The 22,860-nt window shown below is 44.0% G+C and overlaps 1 protein-coding gene across 1 annotated transcript in view; it reads right to left on the reverse strand.

Moving 5' to 3' along the window:
• Positions 1 to 408: 408 nt before the first annotated feature.
• Positions 409 to 22,860, reverse strand: part of LOC146182297 (tyrosine-protein kinase transmembrane receptor Ror2-like) — a 502,076-nt gene continuing 479,624 nt past the window's right edge. The window contains exons 7-13 of the mRNA XM_084577387.1: positions 20,321 to 20,483; positions 15,914 to 16,322; positions 13,548 to 13,747; positions 11,237 to 11,325; positions 10,302 to 10,455; positions 6,446 to 6,819; positions 409 to 5,077 (exon numbers count right to left, since the gene is read on the reverse strand). Coding sequence (XP_084433513.1) covers positions 4,235 to 5,077; positions 6,446 to 6,819; positions 10,302 to 10,455; positions 11,237 to 11,325; positions 13,548 to 13,747; positions 15,914 to 16,322; positions 20,321 to 20,483 — 2,232 coding nt within the window. The 3' untranslated portion in view covers positions 409 to 4,234. The remainder of the gene's footprint in view (positions 5,078 to 6,445; positions 6,820 to 10,301; positions 10,456 to 11,236; positions 11,326 to 13,547; positions 13,748 to 15,913; positions 16,323 to 20,320; positions 20,484 to 22,860) is intronic.

Here is a 22,860-nt window from a genome sequence, read left to right on the forward strand (position 1 = left end):
TTTGCCATCCCCGGCCGGTTTCGAAAGTAAACTGCACTGCATTTGCAACAAATTTCAGACACCAATTCCAGAGGTTAGGTTACACCCCTATTGACTTCAAAACAGTGGCAACCAGTTCTCCTTGGTTCTGATGTCACAAGTCTCAATCGAGTGACACACATAGTTTTAGATTCAATATTCAAAGCCGTGAAAGCGTGTTTTTTTAATCAGGACAGCCGTTATCAATCCCAGAAAAGCCAGTAAATCAATTATTTGTGAGGTTAATAATTCGAAATTATTAACATGGAGCAGAGGCACGTCCTTTCATTTCCATTTTTTCTTCTCTGTAATGATGCATAACATTAATCCATAAAAAAACGTCTCCCATGCCAGCCATGGAAATGGACAAGAAGACACTACGGCTACAAGTACCATGGTGCTTTTATGTACAAATGCCACAACGTGTCCCCCGGTCCCAGAAAATGTACATCCAGACACACATGCAGTGAGGAGGCAAAAGAAACAATGACGCTGCCACAAATGGTGCCCGTGACTTACTCGCACATACACACACGCAAAAAAGTGCTTAATCAAAGTGCCCAGCACCACCACGTCGCATCGGATATACACAACATCTGTTTGGTGCCCATCGACCTTACCTAGCACACAAAGTAGCTTAACACGCTGCACCAACTGTCTGTGCTAAAAGTAGTCCAACATGATGAACACCTGATCCAACAATGTCCTGTTGACAGGTGCAGTGAGGCAGGATATAAAAAGAACACCTGACAATGTGCACCTTCCTAAAAAAATGTGCACACATAGGAAAAGTCATCACGTAAAAAAAAAAAACAACAACACGTACACATGGTTGTCTGAGTGCCCCACATAACTATTTTCTTGCCAGTGTTGATGTAACAATGATCGCTTTCTTGGTAGGTGAGTCAGGAAAATGAAAGATAAGTGTACACTACTTGTGCAATTTTTGTTCTAGCACAGCTATAATTCATGCAAAAAATAACTGAAATGAAATTAAGGGGATAAAGCAACAAAGTAAGGTGTGTGAGTAAAGATTGTTAGAAAGCATACAGTAACATCAATTCATTTTGTACATGAAACATGAAACAGCTTTGGTTGCTATAAGTACTTCAGATCACTGAATAATCAACATGTAGGTGTTACTGTGTTAAAAAATTAGAAAGAGTAATTAAAGGAATATTTCTGGATTTTGCATCTTCATTCAATTGATTCTCCAGCAGCTTTTGAGGAATTAATTTCTCGGTTTGAAAATGGTGCCGTGATAGGCACCAACTGAATCAGTGAGTAAAATTTGATGATCTACGTTTAAATTTCAAGACTACAACAATGATCTTTCTGGCCGAATATAATGTCACACAATACAAATCTGGGCATCCAGTGCCACAAGATGGAATGACTAGGACAGAAAATAGAAGATGCGAAAACCAAGCACCGTTCATGAATTAGCATTCAAGGATATACACAGAGGCAAGGCATATATATATAGGCAAATGAAAAGTACAGTTCGCAACACTTACAATATGCTTCAACAGAGGCAACTCTGTACAACTTACTCAGACCTACTGTCTTTCAGAATATAACTTCGGTGACGTAACAAAAAAATGACGAACATTCCGTAATGTTTGCTAATGTTCCCCTCGTCTTGTATGTTTGCAGGGGCATCATTTCTTTACAGAGCACACTCAGCTCTATTCATTTCATACCCTGCTGACATCAGGCTTTTCTTTCATACACTACAGCTGCTCAGCATGCATGTAAGATCACCAGATTTTATGATGTAACTGTCACCATTAGCTAGAATGCACTGCACGCAATAAACATTGAACTTCCTTGCTCTATAGAACAAACAGCGGAAGCCACAGCGGAGTCATTCTTACAGGATTCAGGTGGAACTTGGGCATGTGTTGGACCTCACAAAGTTGTCTCGCAATTCCAGATGATGATGCTGCTTTTAGTTACGGATGCATCTTACACTTCCACTGGGCCACGGTCCGATGTGCACGCTCGTCAGCTACAAATATCTCAAAGCAATAACCACCCCATACAAAAATGCACTGCAAAATTCTCTGCACATGCTATTTACACTAGTTTCGAAATGCTCCCACATTTGGTTTCAATAAGGCTTTGTCGGCCAATGGCTCAGTCCTCAGTAGATGCCTCTGAGGAAAAGCCTTGATCCATCCAGCAGTTCTCGTCGACATGCTCAAAAAGTGCACCTGGCACAAAAAGGAAGCTACCTTCACTGTATCATATTTGCAGTATTTGTTTGTAAACACATAAAACATTTTCCCAAAGCTAAAATAACAGAATGATGGAAGTAAAAACTTCTAGACACAAAAAAAAAGTAAAAGAACAGTTATAATATCAGTAGTGCACTCCGTAACAAGTAGTGAAGAAAGATATTCAGATAGTACTGAATGTTGGGACTTCTGCACCAAAACCATGAAAAAACAGCGACATTATTAGACAAAGGTTAATAAATTACTTAAATGCTGCATCACTTCGGAAGCCCACAAGACAGTCTTGACTGGACACTACAGTTCAGCCTTGAGATAGATGGGATCAGGCACTTGGTCCCTGCTCTATCCGAGAGTAGCCCACAGAGTAGCCCCCAGAGTAGCCCGACAGTAGCCTGCAGCGGTGTGCAGTGATGTGTTGGAATGTTTCTATACATGTCACAGCCAGTGACATTCACATACAACAAAAGACATTAAAACTAGTCAGGCAGCAATCGCACAGCAAAAGCCTGCCAGCTGAAGTGATATTAGTGAAGAAGCACAAAGAAAGCCCATCCTAGTCATTAAGACACAACGAAACGCTACTGAGCTCCAGTCAGGTGTGCAGTTCCAAGGGCTATTGTTTTTTTTTCAAGACATGAATACGAGTTCCACACAGAGTTAGCACCCATCTACTCTATATAAGAAATGATCAGCACACTCTTCAACAGAATTATATCATTCATTTTTAATGCACGCCTTCGAAATAAAATTGAGAACCGTGCCTGCCTGCTAAAAAGAAATGTCCTGTACAAGGTGACAAAGAAAAGTCAGCTTTAAATCGTAACGCCAAATTTTGCCGACATCCTGATGCTTTCAACGGTCCATAAAATACATCCTAATAAAAAGTATATTTATTGAGAAGCACACGCGCATCCAGACAAAACACCTCGAAAAGTGCAAAATCTGCACGAGCGATATATCACCTTCCTTATAAAGGCATTCTAGAGTGAAAGAGCATCAAAATAAACTACTCTTCGTATATGTCAAGACAAAAACAACAAAAACTGCACAATGAACTACTTTGTGCATGACAGTGGAAGTGCTTATCAGCGTTATCAGTGCCCTGGTGTTGTGCCCAACTGAAAACAGTAGTTTATGAAATTGAGATGTGTGGAACTTTTCAATGCCACTGCAGAAGTTAGCGGCCTAAAACGCAAGCAAGTATGAGGGGACTTACAGGATCAGTCCACTGATATCGCTACCAGACAATCAGATTGTTGTAGACAGAGCTACAATGAATCTGTTTCTGTCCATGTGTATCCTGCACTTTTGCACATGACTGTATCCGCCTTACCAGAATTGTCGTATTTCTAAGCGTGTGCCAAGCTTATAATACACCGCATTCAAACCACGAAATCAGCTTGCCCGCAAGGTTAATGAGTACAAAGCAAGGTTTATTGCCCTTACAGATGATACTAGATAATCAATGCTGAAACTGGCTGCCAAGCAGCGCTGCTGTCATCTGTAGATCATCATTTGTAGATGATCATTTTGCAGATCATTTTGCAGATCGTCTTATCCTGCACATTCTCGAAATAAATTTTGGCACCATCAGGTTTAATTTTTCTTGGAATGATGTGGGTGCCAAAATCTGCAAAGTTTGAAATGCCTAGCATAATTTAAACTGTACAAGTTTCAAGACTGCAGGAACGATTCCTTTTACAAGACGGGTGAGCAGAAGATATTGACATAAAAGTACAATGAGAGTTACTTGCCACTTTTGCTGCTTCAAAATTAGAAGGCATACTCACAATATTGGAAATGAATGGCTATACATCAAAAGTGATAGGTGCCACTTCCACTGGTGGTGAGTTCTTTCCTTGCTGACACAGAAGGCCATTGCAGCATAGTTCAAAACTGGCCCTACAGAGTCAAGCACGTGACTTGTAGAAGTCAAAGCTGTCGCAACAAGTTGAAGTTAAAAAGTCTCCCTGTCTTCATACATGGACCATGTTTTCTTTGTCTCTGTGCTTGACTAGCTCATTGTGGAGTGTCCCAAGCGCCCTGTGAATTGTCTTGAAGCTCGGCCGAGCTGACGGCTTGCGATTCCAGCAGGCTCTCATCAGTGCATACGCAGGTGCCGGCGCTCCTTCTGGACAGCCGAGGCAGTTTCCTTCTTTGACGAATGCCACGACTTCTTCGTGGGTCATGCCATAGTAGGGCTGCAAAGCAAATGAAAAGATCTCCCACAGTACGACGCCAAACGCCCACACATCCGACTCAACCGTAAACTTGTTGTAAAGGATGGCTTCCAGTGGCATCCAGCGTATAGGAATGGCGTCGTGCTCACTGCCACGGTAGTAGTCGGCAGCGTACATCTTCTGCGAGAGGCCAAAGTCGGCTATTTTGACGACCATGTCATCACTAATGAGGCAGTTGCGAGTGGCCAGATCCCGGTGGACAAACTTCCGTTCGGACAGGTACACCATGCCGGCCGCGATTTGGCGCGCGAGCGAGACGAGCTCAACATGGCTTAGCCGGACATCGCTGAACATGTCACCGCAGCCGCCTGATGGGTTGCGGACAATGTAGTTGGAGGGTGAGCAGGAGCGTAGGTATTCGTTGAGGTCTCCTTTGCCCATGTACTCAAAGAGGAGACACATGGGGCTCCCGACAGCACAGACGCCCAGAAGCTTGACGATGTTTGGGTGGTCGAACTCTGCCATGAGACAGGCCTCGCGCTCAAAGTCGCTCTGGAGGTCCTCGGATGCTTCCTCCTTCAGCATCTTGACCGCCACCGTGGTGAACTCGTCCCCCTTGATGAGGCCGGGCGCCTTGGCCTGCATGAGACAACCAGGAGGGCCTCTTTCAAGTGTGCATTCATCTCTAGGCACTACACTGTGTGCACATGTAAGCAAAGGTCAGCCTGCTAGACAGGTGCGGAACGAGGAGTTAGAGTGCCTGGCTACTCGGCCACAGTGCGAAGTTTGAATATTGCCTCTATCGCACACTCAAAGTGTCCAATGAGAAGTAAGACAGAAGCTTCCCCTCTCACTTCTTCAAAGCCAGTTCTTATACATTACTGCTGCTGCATAGGCTCTTCAGTACCACTTCCTTCACCAACGGTCCGGGGATTGGTCTTTGTAATGTTGCTATCACAGATGCTAATGTAAAGCCCTCCGTAGTTGGCACAGCTCAAATCGATGATGTCGTAAGCTAACACAAGAAACAGAAAATGATCATTTTTAAACCTTGTTCAAGCAATACCTAGACCAATTACGCAGGTCCTGCAGAACAGCATGGACAGATTGATACCAAACAGAAAAAATTTGTGGACAGAGGCGAAAATATAACCATTAAATGCATCTCTGCACTAATACAGGCAAGTGCCTGAGCCTTCCATTTGTCTTGTAGCCTGAACTCACATTATAACAACTTCCCCACGGTTGAGGTTTGGCAACAACTTAATGCCACTTATAATTTAAACTATGCTTTGTGTAAAATGCCGCCTAGAATATTTTTCACCATTGTAATATTACTCGGTACATAATTTAGCTCATTACTGTAAATGCAACACCATATACAGTCAGCGTAGCACTTGCCTAAATATCAATTTGCCAATCATGGAATGAGCCTTTAACATAAAGGCCAAGTTTTTAAGGCTCCCATTGTGTTCCCTTGTCCTGCTCGATTCATTACCGATCCTTTAAGTTGTGCTTCTAATATCTCGCACATTCTTATTTTCATCCCTGAGATACCATGTTATCAAGTTACCAGCCGTAAGCAAGCACCCATGACGCATATAAAGCACCCATTTAACTAAGCTACATGAACATGCCTATGTGCTTTAGGAGCAGTGTACCTGACTCAGCATCCAAGGGCTCTGAAAGTTTAATTCCTATCCCACTCTCCGACCTCAGATGAGCAATCCGAGTTGGCTGTTCCTCCCAACTATATATGGCAGCCTGTTGTATTGTACATCATGCAACCTATCGGCAAATCCTTTCTTGGCCATACGACTTTCCAACTACCACCTGCCAGAGCAATGCCCATAATTTTTCACTCACAATGCCAGCAACATCCGTCATGACGACAATGCCAATAATAGATTTTTTGAAGAACAGAACCTATAATGTGATCGCGTTAAAATGCAATGCATGATTGCAGGACCCTGGCATCACTTATACAAATGAGCATGCCTCAAGTACCTGGAAGACGCGTCCAAAGGCCCCCTGGCCGATGTCTCTCAGGTAGATGATGTCGTTTCGCGGGTACTCGAGCTTCTCCAGGCGCGGGTGGAGCCGGGCAGCCGTGTGATGGTAGGAGGCATTTGAGGGCAGCTTGTCCAGATCGATCTCCACGTCGGCCGTCGGTGTCGCGTTGTAGCCGCCGCCGCGCGAGCGGCTCCCTCCGTAACGTCGCAGCCGGCGGCAGCCCAACGCCAGCGACAGAAGCAACACGAGCGCCGCAAGGCTCACAGCGGACACAAGGAGAACCAGGGCTGGCGCGAATGATGGTTCGCCCGGCGGTTCGAACAGGTCCAGGATGTCACGACCTGACACGTCGCCCAAGGTAGTGTTTTCTGCAAGAAAGCAGGAGAAAGAAGGCAAATGAGAAGGAAGGATAGGCAGGGCAGTACAGGTCCCTTCAGTATGAGAAGGAACAATCAGTTTGCACAAAAAGAAAATTTTAGAGCGTATTTCTCTATTATAATGTTGAAAATAGTGCTTTGCATGCTGCTACATGCCGGAAGACTAGTAAAAAGAACAAAGATGTGTCCTTCTCAATTAGAACTTTGGAAGGTAATTATTAATTAAATGCTTAAACTTCCTTTTCTACAACAGTGGCGGTACCTGTATCAGTTGGCTGCTCTCATGCCATCTGTGATTGCCTCTGCTCGTCCCTTTCCTTCTCTCAGTGGTCAGATACTGTAATAACTACCTGAGTTACACTGAAAATGAACCTACTGTTATGACATACTGTTGTCTCCAAAGCATTTATTCTATTTCAGAATACTGTCCACCCTGACTAGGATTATATTACAGGAGTGGGAACCTGTTAATCATAAAAAAGGTATGATACAAGACAGACAGCATACAAGAACCAAAAATGCATGAAACACAGGCGGTTACAATACATGGTATACATATTACATCGGTTTTCACAACAGTTCTTCACAGATGTTAGATGCAAGAAAAAGCAAGTTTTGGTCACGCTGTTTCTTTCAAAGCATTGGCAAATTTCTCTATTGTAGGTGCAGCATGTAATAGTAGGGTTTAACGAATTCCATTCACCGGACAACTTTGTGGAAAGGAATAAAAGCGAAAAGTATGGTTGTTGTGAAGGCATGCTTGTGTCGTGTAAGTCTGGTGTTTTTGTGTCTCATGAAAACGGTGGGATTCAGCTGTAGTGCATTGTGTAACAGTGTGTATAAGAATTTTAGTCTTGCTCGAACCTTGAGGGTTGCAAGGCCGATGCATGAAAGGAGTTCAGTCGGTGAATCCGTGCTCTTATAATGGTTATAGAGAGCTACTCACAGTGAAAACATGCAGTGTGATTATCAAGAAGAAACTGAGTTTTTATGCGTCCGAAGCATACTATCTCGAGTCTCTTCAATGGTGCACCATCATGGTGGATCAGTAGTCAGGACACTCGCCTCATAGCTTGAGTCGCTTTGGGATGTGAAACCACATAAACCAAACCAAACCACCTTAATGTCTTCCTTAATGTCTTTTTGTAACTACTTCAGTCAACACCAAAAATAGTAGTGTATATATGCCTAAGTTTTGAAATATTTATTTCAAAGTATCCATTCAAACACTTTAATTCACATTTACCATGACAGCCTGATGCATTAAAAAAAAAAAAATATATATTATATATATATATATATATATATATTTTTTGCCTCAAGAGCAAAATTATATCACCTCCAAAGGAGAACAACCCAAATATTTTTTCTTTTTCCCTAACAGGGCTACAGTGTCATTTATTTTCCCTGGGAAAGCAGTCACGAAAAAAGGAATAAAATTCACTTATGCTCTGGATCATGTAAAGTTGTGAACAGCATAAAATGTACCATGGTTCCACATCCAAACACTTCTCATCACTTATTAGAAATAAATGTGTTTGCTGTTTTCACGTGCAAGGAAAAAGGTAAATATTAGAAGTGTATGCAACAAGAATGCATTATTTTTCGCTAATTAATGCGTCAGAAGACTGCCTGCCAGAGCGTGGTCCATATTCTTCTTTCTGCGACTATAAAATTAGTGTCACATCATGTTTTGTCCCTACTGAGAAATGAAATATGGGCAGTTAATCCAGATCGCTCCATACATCGTAAAAAACTAATGATCACATAGGGGAACAAGCAGTCAGCTAGCATAGTCCTCAATAAGGGCAGAGTATGCTATCCAAGACTTCCTTTTTACAGCTTCGAGTCCGTGATGTGACAGGCTGAAGCTATAAAAGCTGTAAAAGAATTATTCATGAGGCTGCATTCGCGTTCCCTTTTCGTCCTTGTCTCTATGTGTGCAGTACCCTTTTACTTATCATGTTTGATCAGCTTACCCAACTATGCACTCTCTTATGCTACCCAAACCTTGGGGTAGAATTCCATCCTTGGAATGTGGAATACTTGCAGCTGAAAATTTGGAATCCCATTTCCATTTAAAGCATGCAATGTACAATGCTCTTGCAGTTGCCAACATTTTAAACAATACTTTAAGTCTTCTTGTTGCTAACCAAAATACTTCTGTTGCCATAATTAAAGGTTTCCTTTCATTGCTAGCTACATAAACTAAATACGTTCTGATGCAGAAGCATGCTTTTGTTGCTAACAGAAAGTGTTTTGCAGAAATGAAAATCAGCTCCAGGGTTCATGCAGCATGTCCTGTCCCTGTTAAGGAGTGTGCTAGAGGATCATGTGCCACCTTAAAGCCAACTGATGTTTACAAGGTGTTGTGCCAAATTTTTCTCACCCAATAGCACAGCAATGGATTAAGAAATGCCACCTTGTTTTATAACGATGTCTGCCTCGCATCGTCCACCCCTCACACCCTGGTGCCACTCCAAAAGCACCGACGCCATGCAGAAAAGCATGCTTGCCAGCTCAGGTCGTGACAAGGTGTTCTAATATAAGTGGTGATAACTTAGCTAGCCAGAGGCTTCAAATACCTCTCGAATGTAAGCACTAATGAGGCAGAAGCTTTAGTAAGCACCAAATAAGATTTGTTCACAGGTGGCGTTAATAAAGGCGTCTGGCAGCAAAGGCTATGGTAGAAAGATGGCTGTCTTTTTTTCAAATGTGAAAGCATTACATGTCACATTATCAATAAAACCTTATGTGGTCTAGTGTATGAAAGGATGGTCACATGTAATCAGAAGCAGACCAGCAACAGGCCAAAAATATTTCGGCTGATTCCAAATTTTTCACAGAGGTTCCTGTAGTAAAAGGAAAGTAGGTAAGTGAGCCAAAAAGAAAATTTGGTTAACTTGGGTAGGGTGGCAATCAAAGAAAGGTCTTTTGGATTTTGAGACAGACAGGCTACCACAAAGCCGTAAAGACTTGGTCCAAGCTAAATAAAAGTGGACCTGGTACCTGCATGATGCAGTTAGTAGCTGTGATATACTGTGATAGCAATAGTGATGTCACGTAGCAGTGCTGCTATGACCATTGTCCTTTCCATCAGCCAAAATGACATACTGAAACAACACTACTAGAAAATCTCTCAGGAATGTCACAGAATTACGAAGAAAAGGCACACAACTGCTTTCACACTTGCAGTACCTAAGCAGTCTTAAGTTTCTACCATAACCATCATTACAAATTTTTGTTTGGTTATTTTTTACATTGTCATGCTCTATGGCATTGCTTTTTGTTGATGGCGACTGAGTGGACACAAGGAGCTATAACTATAATACTATATGACTAACTCACATTTCAAGGAGCTGAGTAGATAGAAATTATTGTTTTGAGAAATACTTTCACAAAAGTGTCCGCCCTCATACACATTGCACAACAGCTAAAGAACATATAATAATGTCTTTTGTTCTTCAGCTTACCACACTGGGGTATAGAACAGTGTTCCCAGCGTTTCCTGGGGTCTGTCGTGTAGCACCAAGGCATTGGTTCCTCACCACCGGCATTTCGGCAATAGTTTTCAGAGTTGAGCACCTCAGGAAACACCATTGGAGGCCTGTTGTGGTGGTGGGGCTCCTGCAAAGGAAGACGACAAGGACCGCAGTTATAATTAGTGACAGGTAATGATAGCCAGTGATGAAAAAGAGCTCTAGAGAGACAGAGAAAGAGAAACTCTCTCGCTCTCTTTGTCTATTTTCTCTTTAGACTCTCTTCCTTTCAGTGAGAACTTTCCCTCTCTCTCTCTCTCTCTAGACGATAGAGAGTGAGACTTTCTCTCTATCTAGGGAGACAGACAGAAAAAGAGAGAGATAATCTCTCTCTCTCTCTAGAGGGACAGCGAGGATAAGAGCGACTATTTCTCTCTATATATATTTTCTCTCCAAACTTTCCTGTTTCCTCTCTGTGGGAGAGAGAGGTTCCCCTCCCTCTCTAGGAAGTTGAGAGTGAGAGAGAAAAAAGACAGAGTCTCTATCTCTGGAGGAATCAGGGGCCTTCCAAGGTTTGCAGCAGGGCGACCAAAAGGCTTTCGCTTAGCTGCACATAAGGTGACTTAAATGCTCCCCTGAAATTTTTATTCTGTATTCTTTTTCTGTGGGTGATTCACTCACATTTTTTTCTTTCCAGAATAATCTCTAAGAAAATTTACTCCTTTTCCAGCATATTTATGTAAACCACTACATGGCTTTCCAATTCACATGTGACGTAGCTGAGAGCAGTGCAAAAAGGCTTTTTTCAGGGCTTAGAAAGCATGCCCTGTTTTAAGCAAGGCCAAATATGACCATGCCAAGATTCAAGTAAAAATTGCCCGGACAGAAAGAAGGGAACACTGGCCAACAAATGTTTCAAGTACACTTGCCTGCACACTCCATCGCTGGCAAGGGATGCCCGACTTGGTCACATTGACAGTCCCTTGATAGAAGCGACCACGGCCCTTAATGCAGTTCACTGGTTTCCAAGAAAAATAGGAGAAGAGGAAATGAATTATTGTGCCAGGGTTAAAGAGTATGTAGTATAGGATATTTCACCTTTAATATATCAAAGCCTAACTTGTACTAGACAACCTTAAACTGTTGCTATGTTTATTACTGAGAAATGCTTTAAGCAAAACCCTCAATATGAAGTAAAATTTGTAATAATTCTATTTATTTTTAATATTTGATGCCTCAGGAAACTAAGAATTTTTTTGACAAACATACACATGCCTGAACCAAAACCATTCCCAAGGTTGACGACTGGGCAAGTTGGCAAGTGTTCATTTTTACCAGCTAAAGGACAAGACACAGGGAAGAAGAGGACAAGGCTGGACTAGCAACTGAATGTTTATTGAACGAAAGAAAACAATGAAGGTTCGTTCCGAAAAGCACGCGCATAACCCAACAGCTGAAATGGCAGGAAATTGAGAAGATGAAGAAGAAGAGAATTCAAAGTCAATTCAACGTCAAGGCCTAACTAATGACTTTTCTAACACAGTGAATTCCTTACAATGAAGGCTAACCGATGCCTTAGCCACACACTTGTCCTCAGCCTTAGCAATGTAATATGCCTCAACCAACTCTCGACAGAATTGTTTGCCATTGCTGTAAACTACACCCGTATTACTGAAATCAGGCATTCAAAGAGACGGGTCATCCTCCGATTTACACTCCCGGCATTGCACATGTAGCGCGAGATTAGAATTCGTTTTCCCTCCCAGAGAATTAGATGGCTCCGTCAGGCTCACATTTAGACATCTGCCTGTCTGCCCGTAGTAGCACCGGCCAAAGTTGCAGGTGGTGAACCTTTTCTTATGTGACACTGCGCAACGAAAACTATCATGAGCTACATTGTCGAGCTCCTTTCTAACTGGCGCACAAGCCTCCTATCTTGTTTTTCGCTGTAAATACATCAACATCGTACTTTGACGAAAGTTTCTAGAGTCAGTGCGAAACGCCATGGAGGTAAGGTATGGCAGCCACCTTCTTTCGCCGCGTCGCCTCACCAACATCAACCTGCCCCGTTTTGCTCTTCCTCGAACGTGTTAAAACACGTTCTGACAGATGAGCGAGATGGACAGTTGGAAAGCCTGCCACCAACAACTACGAAATTTGTTGTGAAAATGCATCTTCAACATGGTGATGGCAAGATTTACGTAATGCGGACTTGATGCATGCAACCGCCAACCCATCCTTTACCAACCTCAAGTGCTCCGATCCAAAGCTAAACAGAGGCTTCCCTGTCCTGGGGCTGTAGCCCCAACACACGTGATTGTCTCCAAAGCACAGGTCCAAATCCAGAAACTGTATATGTTGATCTTTAGGAAACTCATACATAAAAGACAGGCCCTGACCTTGCTCTTTGAACATTTGTAACAGATCTTGCGCCAACCTATCAAAACCATCCTTATCCAAGAAAATTAGGTAGTCATCAACGTAGTGAAACGCTACTATACCGAAGGCATCCAAACCTGGCTTCAATGCGATATCAACTTTAGACAAAAAAATGTTGATGAGCACAGGAGCGACCTGCGACCCAATGCATACCCCTGACTTCTGGATGTACATGCTGCCTTGCCAACAGACGAAAGTGGAACTAAGGTAAAAGGATAACAGCTCCAAGAAACTAGCAACCGATATACCGCACGCATTAATAAAAGCCAATTCATCATTATCCACAGTGATCCAGTCTTTGCCACAGAAGTCAGTTCTGTGGCAAAGAATAATATAAGTCCTCCCCATCAATGCTCATTGCAGAGCACCTACCCAGATTTCTGTCCATTAAGAACTCTAGCAACCTTAGAAGAACTCTGAATCAAAAACGGGTCCTGAACTTTCAACCTCTTTAGATGCTTCTTCAATAATCCCGAAATCTCGTACTGCCAGGTTCGACATTCCGAAACAATGGCCCTGAAAGGAATGTCCGTCTTGTGTGTTTTCGCCAAGAAGAAAACATCCAAGTTGGCGTCTGTAGCTTCCCCCTTCATGTGATTTCAACTTTACTGTTTCAGCAAACAATGCTAACTTGCTCAAACTATGCCACCAGTGATTCAATGCAAGCCTGCCTGAAATAAAATATTTTAGTTGGCTAATTCATAAAGGTGCCATGCTGGTGGAATACCTTTAGAACAGTAGGATAAGACTACGCATATTTCCTAGCTGTGCAACCGTTACAGAAAAAAATATGCTCCTTACCTGTGACCTCATCTTCCTTGAAATCCGTCAAGTGGGCATGTGAGCACTCTCCAGTGTTGTTCTTATAGCTAGGCAGCTGTTCACAATCAGGTAGCCGGAAGTGGCCACGGGACTTGAAGAAAATGCCACGCTGCTTGTTGTCCTCAATCATGGCCCACTCGTTGTAGCAGAAGAGCTCGCGAACTGCGATGCAGTCCTCCCTGCACATTGAGCAAGCAGTGTATGATCAGGAAAACAATAAAAAGAATTCAGTGGCCCTTAAGTTCTATTCCTAGCTGCTTTTTTGTTGCCATTTGGCAGCAGGATCAATGCAAGCAATGGAATCAATGAAGCTTCTCTCTTTTATCTGACCAGAACTTGTGTGACTCTTTTCAGCTTACAGGGTAACTAATACATATCTTCACCTCAGGCAATAGAAATTTAACACACCATGATAGAACACATTCTTTTTGGCAGCAGGTAAACATGGAAACGCTTCATTTTATTGCAGTAAGTGCAAATGACCAGCCTGTTAGTAGAGTATGTTGAAAAGGGCGACCTTTAAACTATAAGGATGCTACACAAGACAGACAACAGTGCAAGAGAGTGGCAGTATAGTCCTATTAAGATAAATTGGCAGGTCAGTTAAATTGGCAGGTCAATTAGTGCAACATGTTAAAAAAATGTTGTCTCTTAGCCAATAAAGATGCTACACAAGAAAGGAAACATCACAGGTGTGTAGTAGGGTCGAATTTTCTCTTAATTCAGTTTTGTATAGCATCTTCATTTGTCTGGTTACACTCGTTCCAGTCACTTTTCATTGGTCTGAAAGTGGCTCACTGCTTTACAATGTTGCAAACAATAGATAGCCTTCATTAAACAGCTGTAGTGGTAAAACCACACCAACATATTAGTATAGCTGAACTTTGGGCTAGTTAGTGGTGAAACACAGAACAAATTGCAGTAGACTCTCATTAATTCAGCCTTCAAGGAACCAGAAAAAAATCTTAGTTAACCGAAAGTTCGAATTAACGAATGATCTTGAAAACAAAAACAAACAAACAAACAAACATCGGAAAACGTTTTTATCGCAATAATTTTATCTAACAGACATCTGTTAGATAAAATCTGTTAGACATCTGTCTGCATCTGAAATGAAACCCTAGTGATAACAACGGTTTTTCCAAGTCAACTGCTTTAGCTTCCACACACTGTCGGAAAAGTTGATGCAGTGCTGCGAAATTGTAAGGGCCCCCGGTACCCTTTTTGCACCGGGACCCAGTAGCGATGATGCCTCTCCACAAAGCAGGCCCGTCGCGTTTTGATGATGCTTCCCCACACAGTCAAGTGGTGAAGCATCGCGGTGAAGTGCGCAGTGCGGGAAACAGTGCGTGTCCGCCGCACAGTTTCAGCGTACGGGAAGCAGCATATGGACGCATGCGAAGGTCGACGCGTAGGCGTTACGACAGCGTGCTGCCAATCTAAAATAAAATAAAAGAACAGTGGTGCACCAAGAACTGTCCAAAATGGTGTGATTGGACGATGCGCGTGCTCAACTTCAGCCGGGGAATAGCGCGAAACTCCGGAAAGCGAAACTAAACTATGGGAGTCGTAGCATGCACAGCATGCACGGACACTACTGTGCTACGAAATTGAGGTTCGAGAAGGTCTATTTCGGTGATCGATTTCTGCTTGGGTCGTACATCGACGCGAGTGCGGGCCCGTTTGAATTAACAGGAGCGATCCCGCTCAAGTGCGAAAGAAAGAGCGTCCGACGCCATAGATTTAATGGGCACCGGCCAAAACCACGCTCCTAGTGTGAATTATCTGTTTCCGAGCTAACGGGAATTGAATTAACGAAATTTTAATGTACAACGTAACGCAGGAAAGCCAGAAAACAAAAGTTGTCTTATTTAGTCCCCCTTCTGTGTCTTGATACTCCTATGCTATATACTTATGTTTCAGCACTATAGCACGAAAAAAAAAAATTAAAATAAAATAAACGTCATTTCCCAATGAAACATATGATATTAGGATTACCATAATTCAATATGATTTTTATGGCTCTTATAAAAAGTATATCGAACATACAAATTTTATGAGAAATGACCAGACAACACATATGGAAAAGTCGAAATTCATAAGCACTCAGCCCGACATCATAGGCATCCTGTGAAAACCACACGGGAACGATATAAGGAATGGATACAAAGGCCATGTTAAAAATTATTGTAAAACTTGGATTTCTAGATATTTCTACAACACTGCATATCTAGTCCTTACTCCCATTACTCCGTATGAGACAGTGTAGGACATGTCACTCTACGTAGGCGAGATAATAATAGCCCTACCGGACGAGTGGGGAGCAGTGGAGGCAATGAACTTACCTGCAGAGTGGCTTGGCGATGGCGAGCCGGGAGCGCCACTCGCACTGTGGGAAGGCGTAGTGGCAGATCATCACTTCGGCGGCCGACCGGCACGGCTCGAGCAGCGAAGAGATGAACTCCTCCCACAGCTGCTGGGTGAGCTGTTCGTTGAGAACCACGGGCGATGTGTCCTGGCTGATGTTGTAGTAGACCAGGCCGCCGCCGGTGCCCAAGAAGCGTCGGCACACCGCTCCTGTGTACGGGGAGCAGAAGCCCTGTGGCACATCATCATGGCCTGGCCCGGAGGTCCCGCCCGAAGCGTCCTCATCCTCGTCGCCCTGCGAAGGGCGCGACTGCTCGGCCTGCACCATCGCCGAGGAGGCAGACGGGTCGCTGGTCGACTCGACGGCTCCCTCAGCAACGCCGAACGCTGCGGGAAAGGTACACTATTACTCATGGTATATTTTTAACAGCACACAAAGAAGGACTGTCGGTCCATATTTAACGCAGTTCTTACTATGATGCACATAACAGGCTGAGGTAATTACAACTGGCGGCAGCTAGAATATGGTCATTCTACGCCCTCCATGCCTACATTGAAATGAAAAACGGCATGGAAAACCCTTAGACATAAAGATTTTAATTTCCAAACTAGGATGAAAGGCATTTAAAAATGTCTATGTGAGGCAAAATGCAAACAGAAAAGTATTTACGTTGGCATATTTAAGATGTTGATGTGTACAAAACTGAGTGTTCAGAGGTTGTCCAACGGGTGGCCTATAAAATTGCGGGGATATTTTCGAGAGTGTGACGCAGTAAATAGTAAGAACTGACAATATTTTTCAAAGGAAATACCTGCTGCGTGACCATGAAAGCAGCCAGAGTATATTCTTTTTTTTTTTTTTTTAAATATCAGGGCAGCCGGGAAGAACATTATATTGTGTTATGGGGATGGAGGAATCAAAGGGCATTGATGAAGTACCGCCAGGAGCCTAAATTTTGGTTTTGGCCCGGCATCCTAGGGTGCCTCGATGCCCATCCCTTTGCTATAAGTGCCTATTCAATCATAAAAACGAGTTCAAGCTTTCTTTTTTCTTTTCAGGTATTTTATTTACTTAAGAATAAAAGTCGCCATGTTTTTTAACTGGCTCCAAGCTATAGGCGAGAGAATAAGTGCGCACATTCCAGAAGACAGGGCTGTGAAGTAGTTATTCATCTTTGTTTCCTGCACTTAAAAAAAAAAAAAAAGAAAGAAAACGAGGGCCCGGCAACACAAAGCTAGCAGTGCTTCATCCTAGGAGTAATTCAATATTAACTCCTAGTGGCCGGTCGAATTCACATTACAGCAGCTGAGTATTCGCTTCAAACATTAGGCAACTGAACAGGCAAAACAATTATCTTTTAATTTCACATGAATCTCTAGTGGACATTTTTCAGATGTTTTATATATTCTAAAATATGTTTGTGGAATGCTGATGAGCATCTGTTGCTGCCTTAGAAACTAAGAAATGAATTAGGCACACCGGCTAGCTAAACTACAGCCACAGGCCGGAGGAGTTGTCCCGGTCTCGATTTGGGGTTGTCCCGGTCTCGATTTGGGGTGCTGCAACTGAAAGGTACAAAGCATCCTACTAGCTGCCAAATGAGCAAGGATAATGAAGAGCAAGGGAAATAGAACAGCTCAGGTATTGACTAAACAGTCAGTAAGAATCAATCATTCCTATACACTGTGCTTTTTCGGCAGTGATCCCCAGCCTCAATAAATATCAGTGGAGGAAAGCCTTATTATTTGGTTGGATGTTTTGCGTGAGAATGGACTGTAATGTGAAGCTAGGGAGCGAAGTAATAATGGGGGCCTCATTCGGCGTTCTCGCGAAAAACCAGTCGCTCCATCAGAGCATACTGGATCGCTGCTTTCAGCAGAAGTGTCACGCTGATGCAGTTTGAGGCACACAAGTGCGACCACAACCCACTTAAAGATAATAAAAAAGAAGCCTTCTTGTAGAAAGCTTTACCGCTTAGAGCCACAGGAAAGTGAATGCGTTTACTGTTATTCGAATGGGCACTAAGGTTTTAACGCCCATTATGGCAGGAAAGCCTTTGCACAAACTGAGTTTCCATCGCTTTTTCTCAGCGCTAGGCCAAAGCAATGGCGAAACTCGATTGCCATAAGTCAGTTACGGCAAGATACCGAGTGGCAAATATCCGTCGAACCAGGATAAATCGAATCTGGGCATACCGAATGATTGCCTACATCGAATTGCTTGAATATCAAATTACATGCAAAAGAGATTACATGCAAAAGTATAATAGCACTTTCGCGTTTATCGAACTTCGCGCCAAGACCCTAAAAGGAGCGCTTCTCCTAAAGGAACTCCCGCAATAACTTGGCACGCATGGAGCCGTGTCAAGCGTACTTGGGCATCTCCTGACAGTGCTAACGGAGTAAAAGCACGTCAAAAGATGAACGTCGAGTCTGCTTTTCTGCGTGCTTATTTTGAATAAGATATTGCTTTTATGCCCGGATGCCAGCGTTCGATGCACCAGTCGTGCGGTGAAGTCAGCCTATAGCTTACCAAAAGCTTGCGGCGGCTGTCACGTGGCATTCACTGCTGAAGGCAGCGCAGAAATTAACTATATTGATTTTCACCGAGCTTACAGTTATTGATTTCACAGTAACCAGCGTTAGGCATCTTGTGGCCGGCGGTGGCCTTTCCAAAAAGAACTATCAGTTGCTGCAGCTTTGAGCGAGGCCAAACTCCAACACAGCACACGGACGCCCCTTTCGGTGGCTGGCTAGCCCCCGCCGCAAGCGGCGTTGACCCACTGTCCCAGCCCCTTGGGCCAGGAACCGCCACCTTTCACCCGAGGCAGCGGAGGTGGCAAAAATGCATGGGTCTGGTACTGGCTCTTTAGACGAGGCAGTGGAGGCGGCTCAGCTAAAGAGCCAGTACCACGCCCGTGCATTTTCCTTTCCTTCTTCCTACAGCCACAACAGCAACAGCAACAACACTGACATTGCAGAGCACACGGATGCCTTTTCAAAAGGACACTTAATTAATGCAATCCCCTCGAAATAATTTTAGCCACCAGATTAAATTCAAGGAAGCCGCCAAGAGACCACGAGCGCTTTGTGAGACCGTCCGCAGATGGCGCCATGGGTACTGCGCCGAAAGGAGAGTAGGGTCTGGGGCAGGTAAACGAAACCTCGTGACAGCTCGATATTTTTCGTTATCAAATGAGGGGTTAACATGAATCATGCGTAACGAGCGCATGTGAGGCGTACTTAATTATATACTGTGCAAGCAGCAACAGATGCTCATGTTTAAAGGAAAAGAAATGGCTTCTATTAGAGCCAGAAAATTTGCGCGCTTACATAGCAGGACACCAGTAATTAAGCCGTTGCCAAGAATTAAGGCTGTAGAGACGTTCAGTGCGTAATTTTTACCATCATTCTGAAATAACCACTGGCGCAACTAAAACGCAAATTAAACTGAGTAAAAAGCATGAATGCAGGTGGAGCAGTTGCAAGCGCAAATGATACTGCAGGAAACAGACTGTGAGGTTACGCGTCAGAAGAAAAAGCTAGCAAGTAAGACGGAAATCCATTCCACTAAACTTTTCACAGTAGCTATTAATTAACTAATGCTACAGTAGAAACTAAAGAAGAAATAAAAATATAGCACGAAACAGCCGTGGTCACCGCTCACGATCCAATACAAACTTCAAAGCATAATAAAAACGATGGGAAATGCAGGATTTCGTACGCCTTACGCGAAACAGTTATTAAACGCACATAACGAAAACGCCTTATTCGAAACCGTTACTACATGCACGCAAGAATAAAACACGAGCTGGCCGCAGACAAGTCGTCTACCTCTCAAACCAGCCTGTTTCAACATGTATCTGACAACATCAAAAGCTTACAAAATTACACGCCAGTGAACGGGATCTCACCGCAGCATATAATAGTTAACGCAGCCACCAGCTCAAAACGCAAAGTCGCACTTCACATTTCAGCCATACAGGACGGCCGAGAGATAGCTAGGTTATATAAGGTTCGCATAAGGGCTTTAAACACACACACACTACTGCAAAGGTCAATAGGGCAGCTATGTATATGAACTTACAAATACTCGCAAACAAAATTATTCCACACCGTAGACTCCGGAAACGAGAAGTGCGAGCTTCCGTACCACGTCGTCGCTTCACAGCTCAAAAACCAGAGCACGGGAAAGAAAGTTGCAGGCTTCAGCGCCGCACACCGTACGTGCCGATTATTGCATCGTACCTGAAAACACAGCACACACCGCGATTCTTCTGGATGCACAACAACCGGTAATAACATCACATAATCCGCACGCACTGGGTCGCGGAAGCGAGCGAACGAAAAACATTCCAGAGTACGTGTTCGGCGCATCGTCTTACCTGGCGGAACTCCGTCGACCTGGACGACGAACTCGCGGGCGTCGCTCACTTCCGTGCGGTTTTCTCCGACGAAGTTGGCCGCCCGGCACACGTAGGTAGCGCTCGCGGTGACATTGATGCTCAGCTGGGACTCTGACGTTCGCGACGGCTCAGCCGAGGACACCTGGAGGCGAGGGGAGAACGGAAAACGCTGCTCTCAGGCGTCACGGCAAAGACCGAACGCAGCAGCAACACGCCCATGACGCCATGCGCACGACAAGCTACGGCAGCGCCCGTGTGCTGGCGGCGTCAACGCGCCAAGGCGTTTTTTCCCCGATGGAGGAAAGGAGTCCTCTCCTCTTTCGCTCCACTCCTCTTCTTACTTTCCCGCTCTTCCCGAACTTCCCTATTTCGTTCCGGAAAGTGGGGTTGCGCTTCGCGTTCATTTTTCCAGATGGCGCTAAGCGCGCGTTTGAAACGTGCTGCCACCCGGCGGAGAGCCGCAAAAGTGCGCAAGGCGGGAAATTTCAGCAAAGCGCAGAGCTGCCGAATCATTTCGCAAAAGGTAGAATTCATCAACCAGCAGCCAAAATTTCGAAATTTTTTGATTACTCTAAAAACGCACGTTCGATCAAAATTTTGCGGGTCCCCGCACATGCGGGTCATCCTGGAAACGAGGCGGCGCACCAGTATGCCCGATGATTCGTCGTAGGCCGGGAGGTGCGTTACCACGAACTAAGATCGGCTCGCGAGAGAGACCCTACGTACAGAGGAATTACGAATTGGTATAAAAACAACAGACTGAAATATCCGGAGCCCCACTAAACACTCAGCAAATCACAACAAACACTACTTAGAAAACTTCACAAATACATGCTTTAATCCGTATAAGCTAGCACGATGGTATCCAGGCGAATACAGCCCCTCATGTTCACTTTGCGGTGACCAGAGGGCAGATCTCGAACACATCATGTTTAAATGTGAAAGCATGCATCCACCGGAGGGCCTGCAGGTTACCAATTCGGAACAGTGGGAGGCCGCATTGCTTAGCTCTGATCCAAGCCGGAAACACGCCATCACGGCTTGGGCCAAGGAGGTCGTCGAGCGCCATCGAGCGATGACCACCCCTGGGGCGGCTTGAGGAGAAGCGAATTCCCACGAAGAAAACTTTCCCAATTCTCCTCAATAAAGTTTCCTCTTCCTCCATTTATACGGGGCTAGTTATTTATTCATTCAAAAGGGCCCGCAATCGCTGGAATCGTTAATCCAACCTATAACACGAAAAACATCAACTTCATGGGATCTTCTCCGGGAGAAAAATGCTGAAAACCCCCCCCCAAAAAACAGTAAGAAATACGGAACTAAAACGAACGTATGCAAAGAGAACGACAATTTCGAACTCCAATTAAGTTTACCCACAGCTGTCATTTCGAACTCCAATGAAGTTTATCCACAGCTGTCATTTGTGATAACAAGCTAAAGTTTTTGAAAACGCATCCGCGTTAGCGCGCGTCAGTAAGTGCGGCGTACATTTGGCAGTGCACTTCGAAGCGGACGCTAGCCCGAAGGGTGCTGGAAAATGGACGACAGCAGCGACATCCTGGTATGTGCCAGTTATTTGGTAGCACAGTAGCTTAAAGGTCCACTTCTCTCCAGCAAATCTGGCGCCATCATTGTCGACGTTAGCGATGTAAGCGAACAATAACGGGCAACGCGTTTAGCAAGTAACAGCTGATATGACCGCGCAATGATTGATATTAGGGTAGTGCAATATCGCACTACCACGTGACATGGCCATTTTTTCACGAGCTGCTCGGTTCAGATGAAAGGGTTAGCAAAACCTAAGATTCGGGATATGAGTTTTGGCATGTTGCCCCTCGGCCACGCAAGCACGTTCCCACAGTTCGGTTAAAGCGACAGAACGCTGAAATTTAGGTCTCGAATTTCTTTCGACGCAATGGAAAGATTGATGTCTAAAATGTGCCGTTCCATAACTGTGTTCATAGAAACACTGTAGAAAATTTTTAATCTGAAATTTTCGATCAGTGCATGCGCCCGTTTTTATGTAGTCCGATGCTGGAAACCATGAGCAGCGACCGCGATGACGACTGGCGGTCGACAAAAAAGACCAACCGAAAACAAATATTTCACTATCCAGACAGTAATCAGACATTTTTGTTTTGCATAGAGTAACGCCCTTTTCATTTTACTCAATAAGTTACGGCAGAATAACGCACGACTCGTCGACGGAAGTTTTAGAGGCAACTATCATCGCTTCATTCACAGAATTCCAAAAACTATGGCACCATCTAGTGGCAAAATTTGAAAGCATGAATCTCGCGGTACGAAAGAAGGGGTGGTCTTCATTTAAGGATGCACTGGAGTGAGCGCAAAATATAATAAATTATGACGAGCACTCCTAGAAGAAAAAAAAAAAAAAACAGTGTGCAGTTACGAAATTAATCCGCGATATTTTGCATGACATGTAGTCACGTCGGATACTACATTGAAAGTAATAGGGTTTCTTGGCTAGGTAGCGCCTCAGTAGTTATGCGATTTTC

The sequence above is a fragment of the Amblyomma maculatum genome, chromosome 8 (assembly GCF_055883805.1).
Source record: "Amblyomma maculatum isolate TAMU_Amacu chromosome 8, ASM5588380v1, whole genome shotgun sequence".
Taxonomy (NCBI): domain Eukaryota; kingdom Metazoa; phylum Arthropoda; class Arachnida; order Ixodida; family Ixodidae; genus Amblyomma; species Amblyomma maculatum.